Source organism: Dama dama, chromosome 5 (genome assembly GCF_033118175.1).
Source record: "Dama dama isolate Ldn47 chromosome 5, ASM3311817v1, whole genome shotgun sequence".
NCBI lineage: Eukaryota > Metazoa > Chordata > Mammalia > Artiodactyla > Cervidae > Dama > Dama dama.
The window spans coordinates 32,333,404-32,357,336 of NC_083685.1; the positions used below are offsets into that span (position 1 = coordinate 32,333,404).

The 23,933-nt window shown below is 40.9% G+C and overlaps 1 protein-coding gene across 10 annotated transcripts in view; it reads left to right on the top strand.

Moving 5' to 3' along the window:
- RAPGEF2 (Rap guanine nucleotide exchange factor 2) overlaps positions 1-23,933 on the top strand; it is a 258,399-nt gene that overhangs the window by 103,544 nt on the left and 130,922 nt on the right. For 9 of the 10 annotated variants that reach the window (XM_061142269.1, XM_061142270.1, XM_061142274.1 and 6 more), the window contains exon 4: positions 42-125. In XM_061142269.1, the coding sequence (XP_060998252.1) occupies positions 42-125 (84 nt within the window). Of the gene's footprint in view, positions 1-41; positions 126-17,952; positions 18,078-19,102; positions 19,251-23,933 lie in introns of those variants that run through there. The other variant, XM_061142279.1, reaches the window with a different exon arrangement.

The window sequence follows — 23,933 nt, forward strand, 5'->3', positions numbered from 1 at the left end:
GTTGGAGATAATCATCTGATGTTACTGTCTTTTCTTTTCAGTCCTGATGACATTGGGACCTGCTGGTACATCCTTCTCTCTGGTTCCGTGTTCATCAAGGAATCCATGTTTCTTCCACGAAGCAGGTATTGTATAGGCATTCTGGAGTAGATGATCCATAGAGCTTGAAATCCTTTTGCAGAATGAGTCCTTTTGCAGAATTCCTCTCTGCTTTAATTTCCTATTCTGCTGACACAAAGTAGGGCAGTACCCTGGGGGTGTTGGTATGTGAATCTTAAGAAAGGACTCTTCCTGTGTTGTACACACTATTCCAACCGCTGTAATGAAGGGCAAGGGTGAAGAATACATCTGTGACCCTTCCCCTCTCCCGGGCTCTCGCTGTGACTTTGGCTCCCAGGTTCTGACTGTTGATTTGTGACCTGTGTCCCTGACATCCATACCATTTGATGGCCGTGTCTGTGTCTTTTCTTCTGATCTTCAGGCCACAGTCTGGGGGGTGGGCTGGGGACAGCTGTTACCCGGCTCCAATCAGCTGGAGTCAGAGAGGGTCAGGGCTCCCCAGTCGCAAATGCAACTGCCTGTGGGTGGGTTCCTGAGGCCTCCTGGGACCACTGAGTTTCAGGAGTTATTTTTTTCCCCCTGATTGTATATTTTTTACAATTAAATATTTTAATTTTGTCTAAAGATTTTAAAATCTTAACTATCTTTATTTAAAATGACTGAACACATACTTTATTTAAATTGACTACATTTATTAAAGGGTAGCAATCGGTGCCCCTCTGAGCCTCACCTTCTATAACCTAACTCTCTTATAAACTTATTATGATATATTCTTGATAAATCATTCTGAATGGATGGGGGACACGTGAAGAATGTATTTTACACATTTTTCTAAGAAAGAGTGCGTGGGATAAGGAGAGTACGTTTTTATCGGCCGGGGCAGGTACAGAGGTGTGGGGATGTGCCGGGGTGGCAGAAAGGAGGGCCAGAGGCACCGCCTCCAATGGGAGCATCCCCCAGCCTCCGCGCCCTCCTGGTGGCATTACTCTCCTGGGAGGATGGCCCATGAGGGAAGGAAGCACCGTTGCCTGCTCGTTTGTTGTTCCTACGGTATAACTGGGACGTTGAGGGCGCTGATGGGGGCCTTGATCATAACAGAAGTCATAGTTGTAGTGGTATGGCAGTGATGAGAGAGCGAGGCTTTGTCGGTAGTGCTTTTTTTGCCAGGCATCATTTGGAAAGCTTTATATATAAATCATTTAACTTCATAACTGTCCCTTGAGGTAGGTATGGTTGTTACCTACATTTCATAACTGATTTAAATGGCAGTGCAGGCTGGTGGGTGGTCGTCCATCCTGGAATTCTGCCCGGGAGGCCTGGTGTGACCCTGTGAGAGAGCCCTGTCATCCCTGGGATTCTGTTTCCCGAAGAGATAGAGAATTGACTAAAACACTCTTCTCTTTCCTTCAAACATGTGACCTACTATCTGCTCCCTTTCTGGGGGCTCTGACTCTTATTTCTGAACTTGGAAGTGAGTATAGGCAAAAAATAATTAAGCACTGTTATAAGTTAAAAATTAAATATAATTTTAATGTAAAAAATAATGGTAATTACCATATAAATGATCAAAGAGAAGGAAAATATTACCTGAAGTCTCATCTAAGATAATGATCCTTTAATATTCTAGTATTTTCCCATTTAGCCTTACATGTACGTGTTCTACATACTTAAGAACATACTTAATAAACAATTTAATGTCTTGCTAATTTCAGTTAAAGAGTATGTATGTGCTTGGCTCATAATGTCAGAAACTCTTTATAAAGACTTACTCTTTATGCATTTTGATGTCTGTTTAATGTTCAGTTATTTGAACTTTCCACAATCTGGTTAATAATTGTAAAGGGTAAGTTTTTGATACCTTTTATTATAAATAATGCTATAATGAATGTGCTTTGAAGTTTATGCATCTTAGAGAGAACCGAGGTTAGCAACTTCATCATTGTGATACCAGGTCTGTTGTATGGTTGAAATCTATAGACTGAGTTCCCAGCATGGCAGAGGAACCCTATGGCTGTCTTTCTTGATTGCCAGCCATCGTCAGCTCCAAGTGACAGCTTGTTATAACTTGGGGAAAGGGAACCCAATGTTCTGAAAACTGCTGTTCGACACGAAAGAGGACTTGCAGTTCAGACCTATTCCATGAACACACTGGCTCCCATCTCTAATTATTTTCAAAGATGACACAAGTTACTCTTTGGCTGTCAGATGCTGGCGAGTCAGGGCTGTAATGGGATGAGGAGGGACGGTGTTTCCTACTGAGTGACAAGCCCGCGCTATTTATAGGTTATTTCTTCATGTTGCACCTGGTGACCTTTGCTGAGTCCAAGTTGTTTGTTTCCTCCGGGGATGTTGCCTTAGGAACAGTCCTGAAGGGCCCTCTGCTGGTCCTGCCGTAAAGGTTGACAGTGAGTCAGAGATGTTTCCCTGTCCAGCAAACACTGAGGTTTGGCCAAAGCATCCTGTGGACTAGGTGTTAGGAGCAGCCTGGTTTTATAAAACATCCAGTTCATGGGTGACTCTCTCTGTTTACCATGTTTTTCTCACATTAGCCTGGAAATTGGTTATCAGTAACCTGACCATTCTCTTGAAAATTTCAACTCATTTTGAAGGTAATTTACCCTAAACAGCTAGTTCTGGATTAAAACACTGAACAACATTGTCATATTTTTAACTAATTCTCCTGAAATTGCCTTGATACCGCCCAGTGGGAAGGGTGGTGCCCATGCAGAAAATCTGCCATTTGGCTTCCAGATTTCATGAGCTTTATTGGATTCCTCAGTTGACATTTAGGCCAGCATTTTGTGTTTATTTTTTATTTTTGTTTTCTTTTTAGACAGATGAGGATTGTTCTTTATTTTGGTTGTTCAAGCATGAGTATTGTTCCTTGATGAGATTTTTAACATTTGTGGAGCTCATGAATTCCTTTGTGACTGTCAGTGACAACATGCCCACTCTGCCGCACTGCAAGCCATGTCAGTAATAAGATGTTGTTTTATGAGTTTCGTTGTAAACCTATTAGGTATTTACCAAGTTTTGAAACATGGATATTTGCACAGTGGCTGTCATGTCACTTATAATGTTACATATAAAGCTAAACTCTTATTTGGAGTACAGTTTGGGTTCTCGAAGCAATCTACAACACATCGTTACGTTTTTCTTTTATTTAAAGTAAATTTAGTGTCTTTGTATGATCAGAAGGAGGGTGAACAAAGTAAGGCAGGAGTACAGCAGGGATTGTTCTCACTCCCATTTAGGAAAAGGCCAGAGCAGACACTTGCCATAGATGAACATGGAAATTGTATAGACTGTATGTATTTTTCCAAGCCTATAAGCAGAGCAGCTGTGGTCACTAAGTGGTCCAGGCATTGCCCTGCTGTTTACATCTGCCGTCGTGGTAGGTGGGTTGGTATATTTAGACAGTGACAGGCAAAGGGTAGTGAAGTGTCTTGAGGAAGGCGTTTTTTCCCCCTAAGGTTTTCAGAGGCATCATTTGCAGCTGCATTGGGGCTGGTAAGCAGTGGATGAAAGTTATCTCAGCTGAAGGTGCAGTTGTAAAAATAGTTTTTAAAGGAACGTTTGGTTTTCCGTACATAATGGGCAGGACAACATTAATGTTTATTGCCCTAATGTGCTCCAAATCCATGTATTTAATGAACTGTAATAGGAATTGCTATATTCTTAAATTTTCTTACTTCTAAAAGTGCCCCACTCTACAAATAGCAAAGCCTATTTATAGTAAAGTCATAGAAAAGTAACTTGGGTTAATATTATTTTTCAGTTGCTGACTTCTTTGAAAGGCTGATAATTTTAGGTATTAAAGATAGGCCCAGACTGCTTCTAAACTTTCAATGTGATTTGGATTGTTTATAGAGAAGGACATAGTTTACCTAGGTTTTTGTTTGTTTGACCACACTACACAACTTGTGGGTTCTTAGGATCTTAGCTCCCTGACCAGGAATTGAACGCTGGCACTTGGCATTGAGAGCTTGAAGTCCCAACTGTTGAACAACCAGGAAATTCCCTTACCTAGGTTGTGTATTAACTCATAGGATTGGACTCTTCTTCTACTAATATAAAAATCATTTTTATACCTATTTGTAAAAAAAAAAAGTAAAAAAGAGTACACTAGATGTTTTAGACATGAAACTTTACTGTTACACAGATTCTTCTTGAATTTATGTTGGTCATAATCTTGGGGCAAAAAGAAAATAAAAAACACTCCTACTAAAATATTGAATCTAGGGGACTTCTCTGGTGGTACTCTGGTTAAGACTACATGCTTCCAAGGCAGGGGGCCTGGGTTCAGTCCCTGGTCAGGGAACTGGATCCCACATGCTGCAACTGACAGTTTGCATGCTGCAGTTAAAACCTGATGCAGCCAAATAAAACACTGAATCTGATTTTTTGAGTAAATTTAATCATAAAGGCCTCCAAGGAAGGGCCTTTCCATAGAAATGATCATGCATACCATATTTAATCATAAACAGATAATATTTTTATTGCTCTGACAGTTAAAAACTTTCTCTATTTTTAATATTTAGAGCAGTCAGCCAGCAGTCTCTACCCCTTTGTATCAGTGAGGAACGAGACGTCAGGCTGGAGAAAAATACAAGCCCAGATTAGCTGTGAGCCTTGGAACTTGGATGATGACAAGGGAAAGTTCATAATTAAAGCTGGGAGCCAAAAAGGTTGGGGACAAAGGCCACACAGAAGGGTGAAGGCTTCTGATGCATGAGTCTTAGGGTCTGGGGACCAGATTTTGTTTAGCGGCAGGCATCGTAGGTGAAGCAGCCTGTGCTCTGTATGTGGCGTAGAAATCAGATCAGTAACTGGCAAAGCGCTGTCCGTGGAACGGCTAAACATTGAAATGCCATCAAAATTTAGGATTGGTTTACTGACGCTTTTCATATTTGTGGGTTTTTCTCTCTCATTCTGAAGAGGGTTTGGTAGAGTTCCAATTTTGAGGCCTATTTCTGTGTTATTTCCAATATTAGTTGAAATTTGCATTAAGCCCTATCATTTGGTTTCTACGTTCTGGCATCTACACGGAAGCACGGTGGTCTCCACCCTGCGGGCAGGCAGTTTAATACCTGGTTGGGGACATGAGACAGTCCTATGTGCAACATGAAAAAACTTCATAGGGATCATTAAATGGTATAGTCTAAATCAGTATAGCTAAGGCCACACCAAAGGCAAAATCCTTTCAGACACCGGAGTATTTTAATGTATGTAGATAGTAGTTAAGTGTGGCTCTTGAGGAAGTGAATTTTATCTTTAAAAAAAAAAAAAGTTATTTATTTGGTTGTGCCCTAGTCTTATTTCCAGCATGTGGGATTTAGTTCCCTAACCAGGGATCGACCCTGGGCCCTCTGCATTGGGAGCTAGGAGTCTTAGCCACTGGACCAGCAGGGAAGTCCGGAGGGAGGGAGTTTGGAACTGGGTTAACGGTTTAGACTGTTGGGCAGTGGTTGGAAGGGGATCTGGATGCAGCAGAGAGCATGAGTGACAGCTCAGGAACATGAGTGAAGGAGGAGAGTCCAAGCCCGGGCAGTAGGTCCAACAGGGCCAGGAGAACAGGATCGTTTTTCTGGACTAGAAGTGCACCCCCAGGCATGGAGCGGTGAGTTGCCAGGCACTGGTGACCGCGGCGGTGGTGGAAGCCCAGTTCACAGACCGGCCTCCCTTGGCTGGCAGGCCAGGGCCGCTGGTTGGTTAGGTCTCAGGAGACGCTGGCAGCGGCTGAGGAGGAAGCACAGTGCGGGCTTGCTCCTCGGTGGCTGTGTCCACGTACCCTTAGTACTTCCCTCCATTGACACCAGGGGCACCCACAATGTAAAAATTAAAAGTATGCTAGGGTGCTTTCAATAATCACATTTTAAATTAGACCTGGCAGCTCTAATGAGGATAAGTGGGGAAACAAGACATTTAACTAATCAGTTCTGAGAGGCTGAAATAACTAATCTCATTTTGATTCCTCTGACAAACAATGACTTCTGGAGATTAAAAAGTGCGGGCCTCCCTTCTGCTTGCCAGTGTATGTGATAAGTTAATTGATCACTTTGAGAACTCACTGGTTGTTTTCAGTAGTGAAAGGGGGTGAAACAATGGAAGAATGATTCTGTGTCTGTGTGGTAGGGACTGAAGGTAGAGTTAAATACTCCTTATTCCACCTAAAGGGCTGCATAGGATTAGAACATCCTATTCCAGAAAGGGCACAGATTTGTTTTGTCATGTGATGCCATATTGGAGATGGAGGCTGACATTTAAAAAATAACTCCCTGGTGAATTATGTCATGGAAGGGCACCTTTACTGAGCATGAACTGTATCTGAAAGGTGAGAAGGGCAGTGAAAGGCAGCGTGCTGGAAATTGTCCAACACAGGTGAGGTTTACCCCTGGCATTGGCAGCATCCCAACAGCGGCAGCACAGATGAAGCCCGGAAGGGAGAGAGTGGTTCTGAAAGGAGGGATGGGAAGATGGAAAAACAAAAGAAAACCATGAGTCATCTTAACTGCCACGTTGAGTTTTAAAAATAATGTACTGATCTTACACACCTTCTCACGTGGGGAGGTACCAGTGATGTATAACAGGATTAAATCAGGTGATACATAAGCTTCTCAAAAGTCTTCTTTATAGCCAGTGCTGTTAGAAGTTTCTTGGATTTCTTTAAAAGAAAACGTCATCCCTTCCTTCTTTCTCCCTCCCTTCCAAGAGAAGCCATAAGACTTTGATATTTGGGATGACCTAAAGTAAGTAGGTGACAGCAGAGTTAGAAGGGCTAATAAGTTATGTCGTTGCTGTTGTGTAGTCTAACTAACACTCCACTATCTCCCAGTGGATGCTCAAACTCATGTCCACTGAATCAGTGATACCATATACCCATCTCATCCTCTCCTGCCCCCATCTTCTTTTGCCCTCAACCTTTCCCAGCATCAGGGTCTTTTCCAGTGAGTTGGCTCTTCACATCAGGTGGCTAAAGTATAAGAGCATCAGCATCATTCACCTTCCCATGAATATTCAGGGTTGATTTCCTGTAGGATTGGACTGATTTGATCTCCCTGCTGTCCAAGGAACTCATCAAGAGTCTTCTACAGCACCACAATTCAAAAGCCTGAATTCCTTGGCACTCAGCTTTCTTTATGGTCCAGCTCTCACATCTGTACATGACTACTGGAAAAACCATAGCTTTGACTTTGTGGACCTTTGTTGGCAAAGTGATGACTCTGCTTTTTAATGTGCCGTCTAGGTTTGTCATAGCTTTCCTCCCAAGGAGCAAGCATCTTTTAATTAAGTTATAAGAACTGCCTATCTCAAGCATTGTTTTCTATACTCCATTATCACGCTGTTTTATCACCTTCAGGAGCAGATGATTTGGACCTGTATTTGGCCAGTTAATGAAATTGACAGGTTAGGCAGGGAGTCGTAGAAATGTACTTCTGTTTGCTTTAATGTGATCTGCACATATAAACATATGTGTAACTGGTATAGTTGGATTAAAATACGCACCTATTGGCATAAAGGTGTGTGTGTGTACACAAGTGTGTGTATGAATGTCAGCCTGTCCTCTGGGACTTGACTGTTTTTTCTCCATCTTCTACATTTATTTTACCCACATCCAGCCCAGCAGCAGTGAAGAAACTGACATATCTGTTGACCAAAATGCTGCTCAAACGTGATGAGCATGTTGACTGGAGCTAACTTCCAGAATCAACCATCACCCTGGGCTGCTAGTTATGTCTCTCTGAGGGAACTTGATGCTTAATGAGTATGCATGGGCCCTTCTATGCTGACCTCTGTCCTGAGTGGCTCCCTGCAGTTGTTCATATGCGTCGTCTTCTGTCTTAGCCACCCTACACATGTAACTGAGCCTCTGAGTGCCTGCCTGGACCATGGAGCTGACACATGGAGATCTTGCTGTGTGTCACCAAGGCCAAGGGATAACGGCATTTTGAGAAGGGAGGTGGTCTCTTAGCCTGCTTTTTCATGGAACATCACTAGGGTGAGACTGGAAAATGACCTTGGATTTAACAACATGATGGTCACAAGTGAGCTGGCTCACTGAGTGAGCCCATCTCAGTGAAGCAATGGGGTTACTTGTGGACATAGGCACTGGTGAAAGAGAAATTTTATCATTTCCAGAAATTTCACTGTGGGGAGGAGGGAGGAAGTGGAGTTTTGGCTGGAGTTGAGGGGTCAAGGGGGATGTATCTCTTCGGCAGATGCCAGAGTGTGTCTGTGTGTTGATGTGCGTTAACCCAGTGAACGCGGCTTATACAGGAGGGTGGGGGATTGTGGCAGAAGTGGGTGAAGCCCACGACGGGGCAAGGGTTAGCTTTGGAAAGGGTGAAAGTGCTTTACCCTTTTATAGGTCCACTGTCAGAGCCAAGGTCGAGGTGTGGTTGTGAAGCGCAGTGGTGGGTGCTGAGGAGTTTGGGCAAGAGAGAGGTTGTGAAACAGAAGGAGCGTTGAGTGCCCACTTGATACCGGTGGTCACTGACAGTGGTCATTTATGTCCCTCCCCAGCCCAGCAAGTGTTTGGGGGCAGGCATGGGGCAGGTGGGAGTGGGGGCTACTGGGCGTTGTTACTCTTGCACATGGCGAGGGGGCAAGGGGAGCAGGCTATCCGGGCCCTGGGATTGGAGATACCATGTCTGGAATGCTGCTTCTGTCATTAGTGGCGTTATAAACAGCTTGTCACCTACACGAGCAATTTCTTTGAGTCTCAGCTCTGACCTTTCTTTTCTCCTCTGACAGTTTTTTTTCTTTCAGCTAATAACACCTTAGGGTTAGCAGTGACCACACTTGCCAGCTCCCCTGCCTTCATCACCACCGGCAGTGCCTTTATTGTCACCGGCTCTGTTAGAGCAGGTGCCTACTTGCCCTCAAGACTCTTCCATAGTGAAACCATAGCATCATCTAAAAGCCCAGACTCTTCTTGTTGATCCCTTGCACAATGAGTTTAAGTGGCACTCAGCTGCCAAACAGGCAACACCCAGCCTCCTCAGTGAGATGGTCTTGGGTTGCTGCTCTCTGCTGGGATGGCCACCTCACTGTTGCCGCCTCCGCTCCAGCCCCTCACGCCTCCTCACCCACTGTGAAAACCACATGCTTTCTCAACTGTGAAAATCTTTAAAGGCCTCAGCTGTGTATTCATCTTTGCTTCTGCAGGGCCTAGCCCAGAGCAGGCATTTAATAAATATTCATTGAATCGTATTGGTTCAGGATTCTATTTTTATTGTGCCCTTTTAAAAATCACTTAAAAAAAGAGCTTAACAATAGTATGAGAACATAATCCCTCTGAGAAATCACTTGTAACAAGCTATAATTTATTGAAAGTCAGGTTAGTATAGAAAAGTCAGGAGGGAATGGGGCTTCAGCATGTTGGAAGAAGGCATCTGGGGAGCCTGGGCTGAGGGCAGTACTCCATCCATTTGGGACATGGAAGAGGGGAAAGGGCAGGTGCAATCTTACTGTATGTTGTTTGCTCTCTGTATTAATTACAGTGAAGTTATTAATTTAGATTGCATAAAGCAATCACATAAATGCAGTAGGTGTTACTTTATTCTCTCCTGCGAGAGAACCCTGAAGGTTGCCAGCCAGAATGGCCCCAGGCCCCATCTATCTTCCTGGCTCCTAGCTTTCTTGTACTCAGCATCCATTCAGGGCACAGACTGGCTGCCGAGCTCCAGCCATTGCATCTGCAGTGGGAGCCAGAAGCAGGGGAAAGATAGATGAGCAAAAAGTTAACTTTTGTCCTTGAAACAAAGTTTCCTTTCACATCACATTGTCCAGATGGAGTCATGTGGCAGCTTCTAGTCACCCGGGAACCTAAGATCTGCCTTATTCTGAGATGCATTGTGTCCCTGAAAATAATCATATACAGATATCCTTCTAAGGGACTTCCCTGGTGGCTCAGAGGGTAAAGAGTCTGTCTGCAGTGGGGAGACCCAGGTTTGATCCCTGGCATGGGAAGATCCCATGGAGATGGGAATGGCAACCCACTCCGGTATTCTTGCCTGGAGAATCCTATGGACAGAGAAGTGAGAAATCCATGGGGTCACAAAGAGTCAGACACAACTGAGCGACTTTCACTTTCACTTTTCATCCTTCTATGGAGAAAGATTAGAGCAGGAAGCCAGCAGCCCCTTTTAGTTTCCCTCAGTGTCTCTCTGTTAGCTTTCTCTATCAGATCCTTCCGTTCCTCAGCCCTTCCATCATCTATAACTCCTAACTCCTAGTTGTGCTACTTGAGCGTGACTCAGGTTCAAGTATTCCCAGGACACACAGAAGGGAAACACATATGTTAAAGAGTTTTAGGAAGCTGGGAAAGAACTTCAAATAAAGCAAGTATATCTTGAAATAAATGTGAACTTGGTTTGACCAGAGTTAATGCTATTGAAGGCGGAGTTTAGTTGTGCTTGGTGTACATATATCCTGTGTTAAATTTGAAATAAGGTAGATGTCTAAATTAAAGGTAGAGTGAAATCTGTTAAAAGCTACAATGGGATATACTAAAACATTCCCCCTTAGGGTATTGGCTGTACTCTCTGCCGTAGGACACAGTGTCTTCATCCTGGAAAGCTAGCATAGATTTAGCATTGTTTCAGCCCTATTCCAGTGTGATACCCGATGCACAGAGCAGTGTGGTTCTCTGGAGAGGGAGCTTGTGGCTGGGTCAAGTTGGGAATTCGGTTGCTATAACTACAGCTGCACAGGTGAGCTGTGCATAAAAGTCAGGCTTCCGTGGTCCTTGGAATACCAGCGTTGGTGGTGTCCTAACAGAGTAAGTAGTCTTCAAGGGAAGCGTTCTGACGTATATGTATGTAGAGTTGATGTTCTGTCGCCTCTGATGCGTAAAGTCTTCAGTCAGGGGGCTTGTCATCTAGGACCTTTGCATGAATAAGTATATGATGTCACCCTGAAAGTCTGTGTTGGCAGTGATGTTTGGATTTCTCTTGCAAAAGTAGATATTATACTTCATAAAGGTTTCAGAGTCTGATATGTGTCAATGAAATACAACAATGAAATGCAACATTGTTTTCTCCCTAAAATGTTGGAATTGTTTACTGCTATAAGGGCCCCTTGTGTGTGCACAGTTGTTGGGGAAGGGTTGATTTGGAGGGGTGTGTGAATTACTGCTCCACCTGTATGAATTCATGGTGTCTTAAAATACAGAGCAACTCAATTTGGTTTTGTGTAAAGAAATACCCTTTCAGTGTTGGGAACCCTGAGAGAAAATGGTAAGAGTAAGGCTGTCGCTAAGAGAGAAGTTGATAGATGAAGCAAATTATACTTCGTAAAATAGGAATGTCGTTATTAAAATTCAGCTTCTAATTAATCACAGTCCAGGGACCCTCTGTTTTATTTTTCTATGACTATAAAATTACTATGACTGTAAACTTGCCTGTATGAAATATAGGTATCTATTATATTTATATATAATAGACAGCAAAGCTGTATATTTCAGTGTTAAAGAAAATGACTTTATGCTATACTATGTACCACATTTTATTTTTCAGATGTGCTAAAAATTGTTTAAAAGTACTTCAAGAATTAAGAAATAGTTAAAATAAATTTAAATATAACTTAGACATGTATATCACTGCCTTTTTATGTTAAAATTTAATTAAGTATAATGTGGGTTTAAAAACTATATGCTTAATATTTATTACTGATTAGAATATTGAAATGTAAGTTTAAAATAAAAAAGATATATTTTCTTAGATATTTCTTTCTTTTGTCACACATTTATAGCTTTATAGGTGTTGGATATTTTTGCAATTAAATATAAAATATCATTTCTGGCATTGAATGTTCATGTGTTATAGGTCCACACAAACATTAAATAACTGGATGTTCTTAGTTTACCTTTCGTCTAAAATTTTTTGAGTGAGTCTGATATTTAAGGATAATTTTTACTTTGTAATGATTTATCTTACATTTTATAGCTATAAGCTGCTTAATGTGTCAGTTTTATTAAGAAAAGTTTGCTATTTCTTGGACATTTTCAGGTAATTTAAAAAACTCAGGCATTGGGCAAAATCTGTCCAACATTTTCCTATATTTTATTGTTATATTTTTAGTTCAAAAGGGTGCATTTAGAAAACCACCATTAAGTATTCATACTTAATTCAGTGTTACAAGTAGGAAAACTATTAATATTTTATTTCACCAGTCTAAATCGTATACGGGATATGTGTGTGCTTATGTGTGTATGTATATATATATCAGAAGTTTTTTACTGCTGTGGTTCTTTATGTACTGTAAAATAATAATTATTATTCAGAATCTTGAGACCATTTCAGTTTACCACTTAGTCATCTGATCTTGGATTTAACTTATTATATAATTTTGGAAACACAGAATGAAGAGTTATCTGTGATTAGGGTCTTCTGGGTTTTTGAATCATTATCCTATTTAAGTGAACTTTAAAAAAAACTGAGGTAATATCAAACACATTCAGTAAAATTTTATATGTTTGTTTCATATATAGTTGATGTGTGTCTGTTATACACATATATATAGTTAATGTTGTGTGTGGAAGCATCATTGTAGCTAAAGCAGTGGTTTTATTATCTATGTCAGAGTATAGAGTAGTTGCAGGAAAACTGGGTTTGATCCCTGGCTTAGGAAGATCCCCTGGAGAAGGAAATGGCAACCCATTCTAGTATTCTTACCTGGAAAATCCCGTGGACGAGGAGCCTGGTGGGCTACACCCCATGGAGTCGCAAAGAGTCGGAGACACTGAGCGAATGATGCACATAGTCCTTCAGATATATGGAGAAGAGCTACCTGATAGTGATCCAAGCCTAAGCAGTATGTGTTAACTTTTCTTAGAAAGTGCTTGTGAGACAAAAAGTAGAAAAGATCCTGGATTAGAGTCCTTGTATTTGGCAATAAGGGACTTCCCAGGTGGCTCAGTGGTAAAGAATCTGCCTGCCAATGCAGGAGATGTAGGTTTGATCCCTGGTTTAGGAAGATCCCCTGGACGAGGAAATGGCAACCCACTCCAGTATTCTTCCCTGGGAAATACCATGGACAGAAGAGCCTGGTGGGCTACAGTCCATGGGGCCGCATAGTCAGACACGGCTGAGTATGCATTTGGCAATAAAGATGGTTAGGAGGTAATATGAACGATAACTGACCAAGCTGGACCAGTTATTAGATTCACTTGGCTTAGGATGGGTACTACACTAAGGCCCTGACCCTGGAGACTTTCAGTCACCACAATCTGGGCTGGACCTTACCCTCTCTTTTCAAAGCTCAAAAGCAGGTGGTCAATAAGATCTTAACTGAGCAATTGGGCTAATGACTGTGGAATCAGTAAACACTGCAGTTCTTTATGATCAGTGAACGAAGAGATCCTGGAAGATGCTGTAAAGCTAGGACCAGAGACAGGAACCCTATCTCTATGGACCTGACTAGTGTTTTCATAGAAATAGAATTTGATAGGAGGTGCATGTGAGAAAAGTTTAGCAAGACTAATGATGTAATTTAGTGACTTGAATTACAGAGAAGGGAGAGGATGAAATAAAAGATGCTTTGACTTGCTTGTCGGGTAGTGTGATGCCTTTGATAGCTAAAACATAATTTAGAGGGGTTGAGGTGGGTAGTTTAGATCATGGCATCTGGCCCCATTACTTCGTGGCAAATAGATGGGGAAACAATGGAAACAGCGAGAGACTTTATTTTTTGGGGCTCCAAAATCATTGCAGATGGTGACTGCAGCCATGAAATTAAAAAACGCTTGCTCCTTGGAAAAAGAGTTATGACCAACCTAGACAGCATATGAAAAAGCAGAGACGTTACTTTGCCAACAAAGGTCCGTCTAGTCAAAGCTGTGGTTTTTCCAGTAGTCATGTATGCATATGAGAGTTGGACTATAAAGAAAGTTGAGCGCCAAAGAATTGATGCTTTTGAACTGTGGTGTTGGAGAAGACTCTTGAGAGTCCCTTGGACTACAAGGAGATCCAACCAGTTCATCCTAAAGGAAATCAGTCCTGAATATTCATTGGAAGGACTGATGCTAGAGCCGCAACTCCAATACTTTGGCCACCTGATGCAAAGAACTGACTCATTTGAAAAGACCCTGATGCTGGGAAAGATTTGAAGGCAGGAGGAGAAGGGGATGACAGAGGATGAGATGGTTGGATGGCATCATGAGATGGTTGGATGGCATCACTGACTCAATGGACATGAGTTTGAGTAAACTTTGGGAATTGGTGATGGACAGGGAGGTCTGGTGTGCTGCAGTCCATGGGGGTCGCAAAAAGTCGGACACAACTAAGCAACTGAACTGAATTGAACTGAACTGACGCGGGTAGATATCAGAGGTGAAATGAATATGGTGGAGGGGCAGGTAAATAAGGAGAATACAGAGGCAAAAAAAGAGACGCTTATCAGATGGGAAGGCTGTAGGGACAGGCTTTGAAAACTAAACTTTGCTTTACTGTTCATTCCGATGTAAAATTATCTCATGTACTTTTGTAAGCAAGCATTGCAGTATATTGCCAATTCTTACATAAAGGGGATGCCAGATTTCATAAATCCTATTGAATTTTATGAGCAAGATATTATGCATATTTTACAAAATACAGTTTGAAAATGATGATTTGGGTTGCTTCCACTTTTTGGCTTCTGTCAACATTCATGAACATCTGTTTGTGTGGACATCTTTTCATGACTTCTTAAATAAATACCTGAGAGTGGAATGGATGGGTTATGTAGTAAATGTATGTTTAACTTTATAAGAAGCTGTCACACTGTTTTCCATACTGGCTGTAACATTTAGCCCTCCCACAAGCAGTTTGAGAATTCTGGTTACTATATATCTTCTGCAACACTTGGTATTATCTGTCTTTCCAATTTTAGCCACTTCAGCATATATGTGATGGTAATTACACTATGGTTTTATTAAGTGTTTCTCTGAAGACTGGTGTTGAGAATTTTCAATGTGTCAATTGGCCATTCATGCATCTTCTTTGAAGTGTTAGTTCACCCATTTCAAACCATATTTTTAAATTGGATTTTGCACACTAAAAAAATTGAATTGATTGTCTTACTTTGGAGTATGTTCTTTATATATTCTGGATACAATTCCTTTGGATGTATTTTGCAAAAATTTTCTTCTAGTCCATGGCTTGGCTTTTTCTTAACTATATGTTTTAGAAGCAAAAACTTCTTCACCTTCATGAAGTTCATTTATATCAGCGTTTTCTTTTTTAGTTTCTACTTTTGGTGTCCTATTTAAGAACTCTTTTCTTAACTTGATGTCATAAAGGTTTTCTCTCTTTTTTTTTTTTTTTGTAGAAATTTAAAAGTTTCAGCTCTTCCATTTGGGCCTGAGATCCATTTTGATTTAATTTTTATGTATGATGTAAGATAAGGGTTGAGGTTTTATTTATGTTTTTTGATACTGATATTTGCCTGTTCCATAACCATATATTGATAAGAATATTTTTTATCCATTAAGTTACCTTAGCATGTTTATTAAAAATCAGTAGACTCTATTTGGGCTTCTTTCATAGCTCAGTTGGTAAAGAATCTGCCTGCGATGCAGGAGACCCTGGTTTGATTCCTGGGTCAGGAAGCTCCACTGCAGAAGGGATAGGCTACTCACTCCAGTATTCTTGGGCTTTGCTTGTGGCTCTGCTGGTAAAGAATCTGCATGCAATGCTGGGGACCTGGGTTTGATCCCTGGGTTGGGAAGGGAAAGGCTACCTACTACAGTATTCTGGCCTGGAGAATTCCATGGACTATATAGTCCATGGGGTCTCAAAGAGTCGGACACTACTGAGGGACTCTTCACACTTCACTTAGACTGTATTTGTTTCAGGTCTATTTCTGAACTCTCTTTTGTTCTGTTGATCTACATATCAGTTCTTATACCAATACCCTGTGGTTTTATAGTAAAAACCATGTAGTGTAAATCACTCACCTTTTTCTGTGTTAAAATTATTTAACTCTTCTATGTCTTTTCTTTTCCATATAAATTCTAAAATCAGCTTGTCAGTGTTAGGGTTTGATTGGATTTGTGTTGGATCTGTGGATCAGTTTTGGAGAGTTTGCTATCTTAATGAGCCTTCCTAACCATGAACATAGTATAGCTCAGAATTGATTTAGGTCTCTTACTATTTTTCTTTGTAGGGTTAAGTATCCGTTTGTGTTTTCAGTGTACAGGTCATGCGTAGCCTTCATCAAATATATTCCTAAGTATTTTATTTTTTGATGATACGTGGTAAGTTTTTAACTACTTCATTCTATAAGAGCAGATTTGAAATATGTTAAACAGTATTGCCAAGGTTACTGTTGGTAGAATTAGAAGGAACAATTATTTATAAAACAAGGAAAAACAGGATAAGTGTGGTTTGTGAGAAATGTTCACATTTCGTTCATATGAATTTAAAAAATTGACATTTTGTTACTTGATATCTTTGTGAGAAACTACTCATATGTGTCGATATATATGCTTTTCCTTTCTTGGAAAAGTATTCTTTTAACTTCCAAGAATTTCATGAATGCAGTACTATTCAAGTGACCTGAATTGTTGTTGAGGTCCTATCTTACAAAGACGTGTGTTATTTCAGCATATTTTATGATATGTGCCAGATTTGGGGGAGGCTGAGGCTGGGTTTTGGTGCCGTTTATATGAGCCTTAAAAGAATATCAGATGTTTTGTTGCAGTTACTTGAGATGTTTGATTCTTGAGATCAATTCAGGTTCTTAGTGGTTAGGATCAATCCGAACCATTCATTTGAATTCATCTACCATTTTTCTCATTAGCACGTTACAGAGGTCTGTTAAGCTGTTTCTTTTTGAAATTTTTTATATACTAGGCCACGCAGTGTGGCGTGTGGGGTTCTAGTTCCTGACTGTGGATTTAACCTGTGCCTCCTGCGGTGAAAGCACAGAGTTTTAACCCTTGGACTGCCAAGGAAGTCCTCAGTTTTTTCTTAATTATTTATTTTACTGAATTTTATTTGAAATTTTGTAATGAATTTTATAAAAGTCAAGTCACTGTGAAATAAGACTTCAGAGCTGAGAGCTTCCTTGCCTCGTCAACTTCTCCACGGCGAGCTTTGCGCAGTGAAACAGGGAGTACACTGTAGCAAAGGCATTTTGGGTACGGCGTGCATCCAGAAGCTGGGGGGAGAGCTGTATGGACCATAACTTCTCTACAAACTGATCGGCTGCCATCTGCGCGCAAAGCCCTGTGATCAGCAGAGACCCGTCCGTGCCCCCGGTAGCACTGCGTGGACTGGTGGCAGCACATCAGTTTAGCTGAGCTGTCCTCCAGCAGCTGGTCACGAGGACACAGACCCCACCAAAGTGTAGTCATCATCACTCTTCAGTCCTTTGCTGGGTAGCTTGTGGCAGGAGACAAAAGCTGCTTGCTCTCTTCACCCCCACACAGCGAGGTAAGAGCCACCTTTTTTCTCTAGAAGGGAAAAATAAGGGCAACAGCAGCCTCTTTCAACTTTTTCCCATGTTGTTTGGATGTGGATTTATGCTCATCTTTTCCAGGATAATTGTTCCAGCCAGGTGTACAATTCAGCATCCCTTTGGTGGTTGAGAGTAGTGTGTGTAGTACAGGTTGGGTAAATGTCAGTAACAAAACCGCCCTGCTCGGCACATCTCAGCATTTGACCTTGAAGACTCAGAGAACAGACACTGCAGATTTCCCTACTTGCCCTTGACTTACAAGAGTGGATAATGAATTAATAGAAATTGATAAGGAGTGACTGTCAGGCAGCTGCTGTGGTCATGAGGCTGGTATGCGGAAACAGTGCCCGCTTGCACAGCATGCGTAACTCTGAACCGCAGCCAGGAGGGGTGGGTGGGTCACTGAAGCAGGAAATTGGCCGCCGAGAGGAATGCCGGCTCCCCACACAGGCTGCAGCCGGGTGCACCCAGGGAGAGAAAACACAGGCGCGATGGGGCGAGCTGGTGGCCGCAGAAACCCGGCTCCCCTAGGAGGAGGCAGCGCTGGTGCTTCAGAGATACTGAAGACAGTGCAGGTTAGATTTTGTCTTAAGGGATCAAGATGTTCCTAGCGTAAGCAGCAGATGTCTAGTTCTTCTATAGTTAAATAGACCACGGGCTACAGAGCGGGGGAAAACATAAAACATAGCTCTGAGGCCTTCCCCTAACAGTTTTTTTTTTATTGTGCTCTATTTTTATAAGCGAAGGTTAAATGTGGAGATTCACTCTGCAGAGAAGCAAACCTTTGTTCATCTGTGCAGGGTGATGATTATTAGAATACTTCTAAATGAGCCTCCAAAGAAACTGCCTGTTTCATTTTCCCAAACAGTTACTTCTGAAATAGCCTATTCCAGGCCACACACTTTAAGAACCACTTGTAATTTAGACACACAGAACTTCAGTATGTACTTGGTGTGTGTATGTTTTTGGTATAAATAGCTGTTACTTGGTTTTTTTTTTTTTTTGGCTTGTTTGTTAAGCTAATGAGTGAGGACAAAATATTTTTTAAAAGACTAAGTGATGCCTTTCAAACCATTTTGCTCTTCTGTTAAAATGTATTCCTGTAGAGTCTACTGATTTTTGAGAATGGAATTGATTGCATCAGCAGTTACTTGTTAGATTTTTCTTTTTCTTAAATGTTTATTGCTGTTCTGCTATCTAAAGACAGTTTCATGTGAGTATTTTTGGTAAGTCCTACATAGATATTATTGGTTTCGGTTTAGGAGCATCAGGCCAGTCATTTACTTAGATTTTTAAGGAGGAAAGTACATTTTAGCAACTGTCTTCATTTTTTAGAAATGAAGATATGAAGAGTCGGTATCAGAGAATCACTTTTTCAAACATTCTGTAAATTAGGACTGCCCACCAGTGTAGGCGCAGTTTGATGGCTGTGTGGATGTAGCCCGACATGAAAAAGTTTACATTCCAGTACTGAGGAGTTGCATTCCCCTGGGCAGTTCTGACGCACAGCAGGAATGCGGGGGCCCTTGTATGCAAAGGGCAAGTTTAGGGACACTGACAGAAGAGGCTTCTGTGCTCAGCCACTCACTGCCTTTCCTAGACACACACACAGTGGTAGAAGCGCTCGGGACTCAACTTGGATGGGAAAATGTGGTCACAGAAGTGCAGGGCAAGGTGGCCTGACCTCAGAAAGAGCCTGCGGAACCCTGTCCGGTGAATCACGGCTTGTGGGTATCTATGACAACCAGGTAAGATTTGATACCTGCAGACAACTGGTGCTTTCTTGTCGTGAACCTTGGACTTGAAAGTTTATCATACTATTAACATTTTTTTTTTCTATTTTACATTATCTGGTAGACTAATTACATTTAGTAAATTTTTTGTCTGCATATATTTTAATTTTTAGTTTGTTCTGTAAGGGAAAAAAAGCTTAATGGGAATGAAAATCTGTATTGTTAAACTGTTTTTGGAACAACCATTCCTCAATTCGTTTTACTGAGGACTGTGAGCATTTAGGTATCTTGTATTTGTTATGTTGCAGCTAGTCTTTTCATTAATCATTTTCTGTGAGTTTTCCTTAAAAAAAAAAAAAATATCACAGAGAACCAATAGATTGACCTAAAGTGAGTCTGCATCACTTTTAGTTGTCATCTTTGATGGTTTAGTCTAAGATTATCAGGACATTATGAAATTACATTGAGATTCATAGTTGAAAGCCAGGCTATATGCTGCCCTTTGACAGAACAATTTAGAAGGATTTAGAGACTATAGTAATTAAATGTTCACACTGTGTAGAATCAGAAGCCTAATGGTATTCTGAAAACACAAATGCCCTGTTTCTCTGTTTCTCCTTATCTCTTTCTAACTTTCTGGATTTTTGTGAAAGGCTGGCATCAAGTGTAGAAAGAGCTAACAGGTTTTTAACTATTCAGACCAAGTCTTATTTATAACTGTTACCTACATCTTTTTTTGAAAGACAGTTATATAAATATTTGTGTCTCATTCACAGATAACATGTGTACGTAGAAAGGCTGAAGTTGCCAGAAGACAGTTTTTTAAAGAATTTAAATTCAGAGTTTAAAAAAAGCTATGTCACTTTAAAAATTAAGGAGCTTAAATTTAAAAAATATCTTTGTTTATCTTGGAACGTCATATTATGAGTGCCATTTCAAAGAAGCAGATGTGCTAGTAGTTGAATTTCTGGCAGCAGCTGCCTGAGGAGGCTTGGTTTTTATAGATTTGACTTTCAAACCTTTGACTCTCCGAGGGTAACTCTCAAACTCTTGATGGTCATTTGTAATTTTGCTGAACTCAAATTGCTTCCTGAATTGCAAAAACTGATTTGTCTTTTTCACTCAACTAGCCAGTGAGTGAGCCAGCCTCTGAGAATCCACCTTTTCACAGAGCTCTGTTCCCGGCTTGTTGCATTTATGCTTTACAGGTAAATGTGATGCCCTGTAGCAGTATTCCTGAGGATGTCTGGGAATTATTACTCATACATGTCAAGCTTAGCAAGGACCAGAGATTTTGTATTATTGAGTGTGGAAAAGGGCTGTTGAAAGTGAGAGAAAGGGTGAGGTCAGTATGGGATCACAGAACCATGCCATGAAGCCTGATGGTGATGTGGGGCATCTCTTTTAATCTGGGGTAGCTTGGCTTTGTTTTCCCACTTATGGAATGAAAATGGAACATTTCTCATGAGCAGGGTAGAATGGTGGGTCATACATATTGAAACTCCTCAGGGGCCTTTTTCTAAATCGAAATGTTTAAGGGCCTGTGATGTAGCACATTGGATTCTGGCATACCTTCATGTGTGAAGCTGAAGGGGAAAAAAAGGCCAGGAGACCCTGTACTATATGATTTTCTGAGTTTTTTTCTCAACTCTGACATTCAAGAAATCCATTTTGTTTTTGAGATGCATTGTAGTCAGCAAATATGACATTCTTTTTATTAAACTCATAGTTTGCTGTTCTGCCTGTTATCACCAACCGTTTGTGTACTCATCTCCCATAGAATATAAACTAAGAATAGGGGTGACATTTAGTGAGTTTCTTGTAAGCTCTGTGTTGACTGCATAGTTTATGAGTTTGAGCAAACTCTGGAAGATAGTGAAAGACAGGAAAGCCTGGCTTGCTGCAGTCTATGGGACTGCCAAGGGTCTAACATGACTTAGCAACTGAACAATATCGATTATGTAGTTTGTGTCCAGTAAGTTTTTGGAACACAAATAGGAAGCAGAATTGTACATGAGTGAGCATCTTTTTCTCCCACTTTCTCCATATATTTATGAAGATTAAGCTGGCATGATGGGGAGACCCTCTAATATATGACCAGGAATAAAATAAAAATGGAATAATGCTGGGTGAGAAGAAAATGTTGGTATAATGGACTCTTCAGAACTGACTTCGGGTTACCAGGGATGAAGGATGGAAGATAAATTGGGAATTTGGGGGTGAATATATACACACTATTACATGTAAAATTGGACTTCTCAGGTGGTGCTGGTGGTAAAGAATCCACCTGCAATGCAGGAGACAACAGAGACGAGAGTTTGATCCCTGAGCTGGAAAGATCCCCTGGAGGAGGAAGTGGCAACCACTCCAGTACTCTTGCCTGGAAAATTCCATGGACAGAGGAGCCTGGTGAGCTACAGTCCCTGGGGTCACAAAGAGACACACCTGAGTGACTGAGCACATATATTAAATGGGTGAAAACAAGAACCTACTGTATAGCACAGGGAACTCTGCTCAGTATTTTGTAATAACCTAAATGGGAAAAGAATTTGAGAGAGAGTAGATAAACATGTACGTATAACTGAAACGTTCGGCTGCACACCTGAAACTAACACAATATTGTTGATCAACTAAACTCCAGTATAAAATGAAAACTGTAAGCAAGGAAGCTATAAGCAAGGGGAAACGATAGCCTTCAGAACGGGAGAAAATGATAGCAAACGAAGCAACTGACAAAGAATTAATCTCAAAAATATACCAGCAACTCCTGCAGCTTAATTCCAGAAAAATAAATGACCCAATAAAAAAATGGGCCAAAGAACTAAACAGACATTTCTCCAAAGAAGACATACAGATGGCTAACAAACACATGAAAAGATGCTCAACATCACCCATTATCAGAGAAATGCAAATCAAAACCACAACGAAGTACCATTACACGCCAGTCAGGATGGCTGCTATCCAAAAGTCTACAAGCAATAAATGCTGGAGAGGGTGTGGAGAAAAGGGAACCCTCTTACACTGTTGGTGGGAATGCAAACTAGTACAGCCACTATGGAGAACAGTGTGGAGATTCCTTAAAAAACTGGAAATAGAACTGCCACATGACCCAGCAATCCCACTCCTGGGCATACACACCGAGGAAACCAGATCTGAAAGAGACACGTGCACCCCAATGTTCATCGCAGCACTGTTTATAATAGCCAGGACATGGAAGCAACCTAGATGCCCATCAGCAGATGAATGGATAAGGAAGCTGTGGTACATATACACCATGGAATGTTACTCAGCCATTAAAAAGAATACATGTGAATCAGTTCTAATGAGGTGGATGAAACTGGAGCCTATTATACAGAGTGAAGTAAGCCGGAAAGGAAAACTCCAATACAGTATACTAACACATATATATGGAATTTAGGAAGGTGGTAATGATAACCCTGTATGCAGGACAGGAAAAGAGACACAGATGTATAGAATAGACTTTGGACTCTGTGGGAGAGGGTGAGGGTGGGATGATTTGGGAGAATGGCACTGAAACATGTATATTATCATATGTGAAACAGATCACTGGTCCAGGTTCGATGCATGAGACAGGGTGCTCGGGGCTGGTGCACTGGGATGACCCAGAGGAATGGGATGGGGAGGGAGGTGGGTGGGGGGGAAAGATTTGAAATAAAATAAAAAATTGAAAAAATGATTTCAAATATTTTATTAACCTTTGTTTACCACGTCTTCATATCTTCCTAGTTCTTTCACCCATACCGCTATTACTTCATTGCCGACTTAGTATAGAAAAGAGATTGATTCCAGGTTAATCAGTGGTATAGTTCAGTCATCAAACTTAACTTCCTTTGTCCCTAACGTGGGTTCTTTTTTGGGCAAAGTGGAGTTACTACTTTTTTTTATTGAAGTCCTGAATTTTGCAGAAAAACTCAAAACCCCTAAAACAAATAAAAGACTTGATAAGTTTCTCTGATAATACACTTTTTAAGATGTGGATATGCTCATGTGTATCACATAAAATATGTCATTTTAATTATTTAAATAGTGTTGCTTGCAATCACGCTATTGTGCAATTAATTACCACTACTTGTCTCCAAAACTTATGTTCCATAGCTCCAAACAGAAACTTTGTAACTGTTAGGCATTCCCCTAAAGCTTGGAAACCTCAAGTTTACTTTCTGTCCTTATGAATTTGCCTGTTCTAGATATCTCATGTAGGTGGAATCTTATACAATATTTGTCATTATGTGACTGGCTGTGGCACTTAGCATAATGCTTTCAAGGCTTATTCATGTTGTAACACTTATGAGCTCTTTAGTCCTTTTTATAGCTAAATAATATTCCATTGTCTGTATATACCACATTTTGTTTATCCACTCATCTGTTGATGGACACTTGTGGTGTTTTTCATCTTTTGTTATTGCAAAGAGTGCTGCAGTGAAAACTGGTGTACAAATGTCTGGGTCCATATTTTTAATATTTTTGGATGTTTATCCTGGAATGGAATTGCTGGGTCTTCTGTTAATTCTATGTGTAACTTTTGGAGGAACTACCAAACTTGTTTTCACAGTTATGGCTCCGTTTTACATTTCCACAAAGGTTCCAGTTTCTCTTCAACACTTGTTATTATTTATTTATTTTTTATTATAGCCATTCTAGTATCTCATTCACATGCAGTATCAGATGTGAAATGGT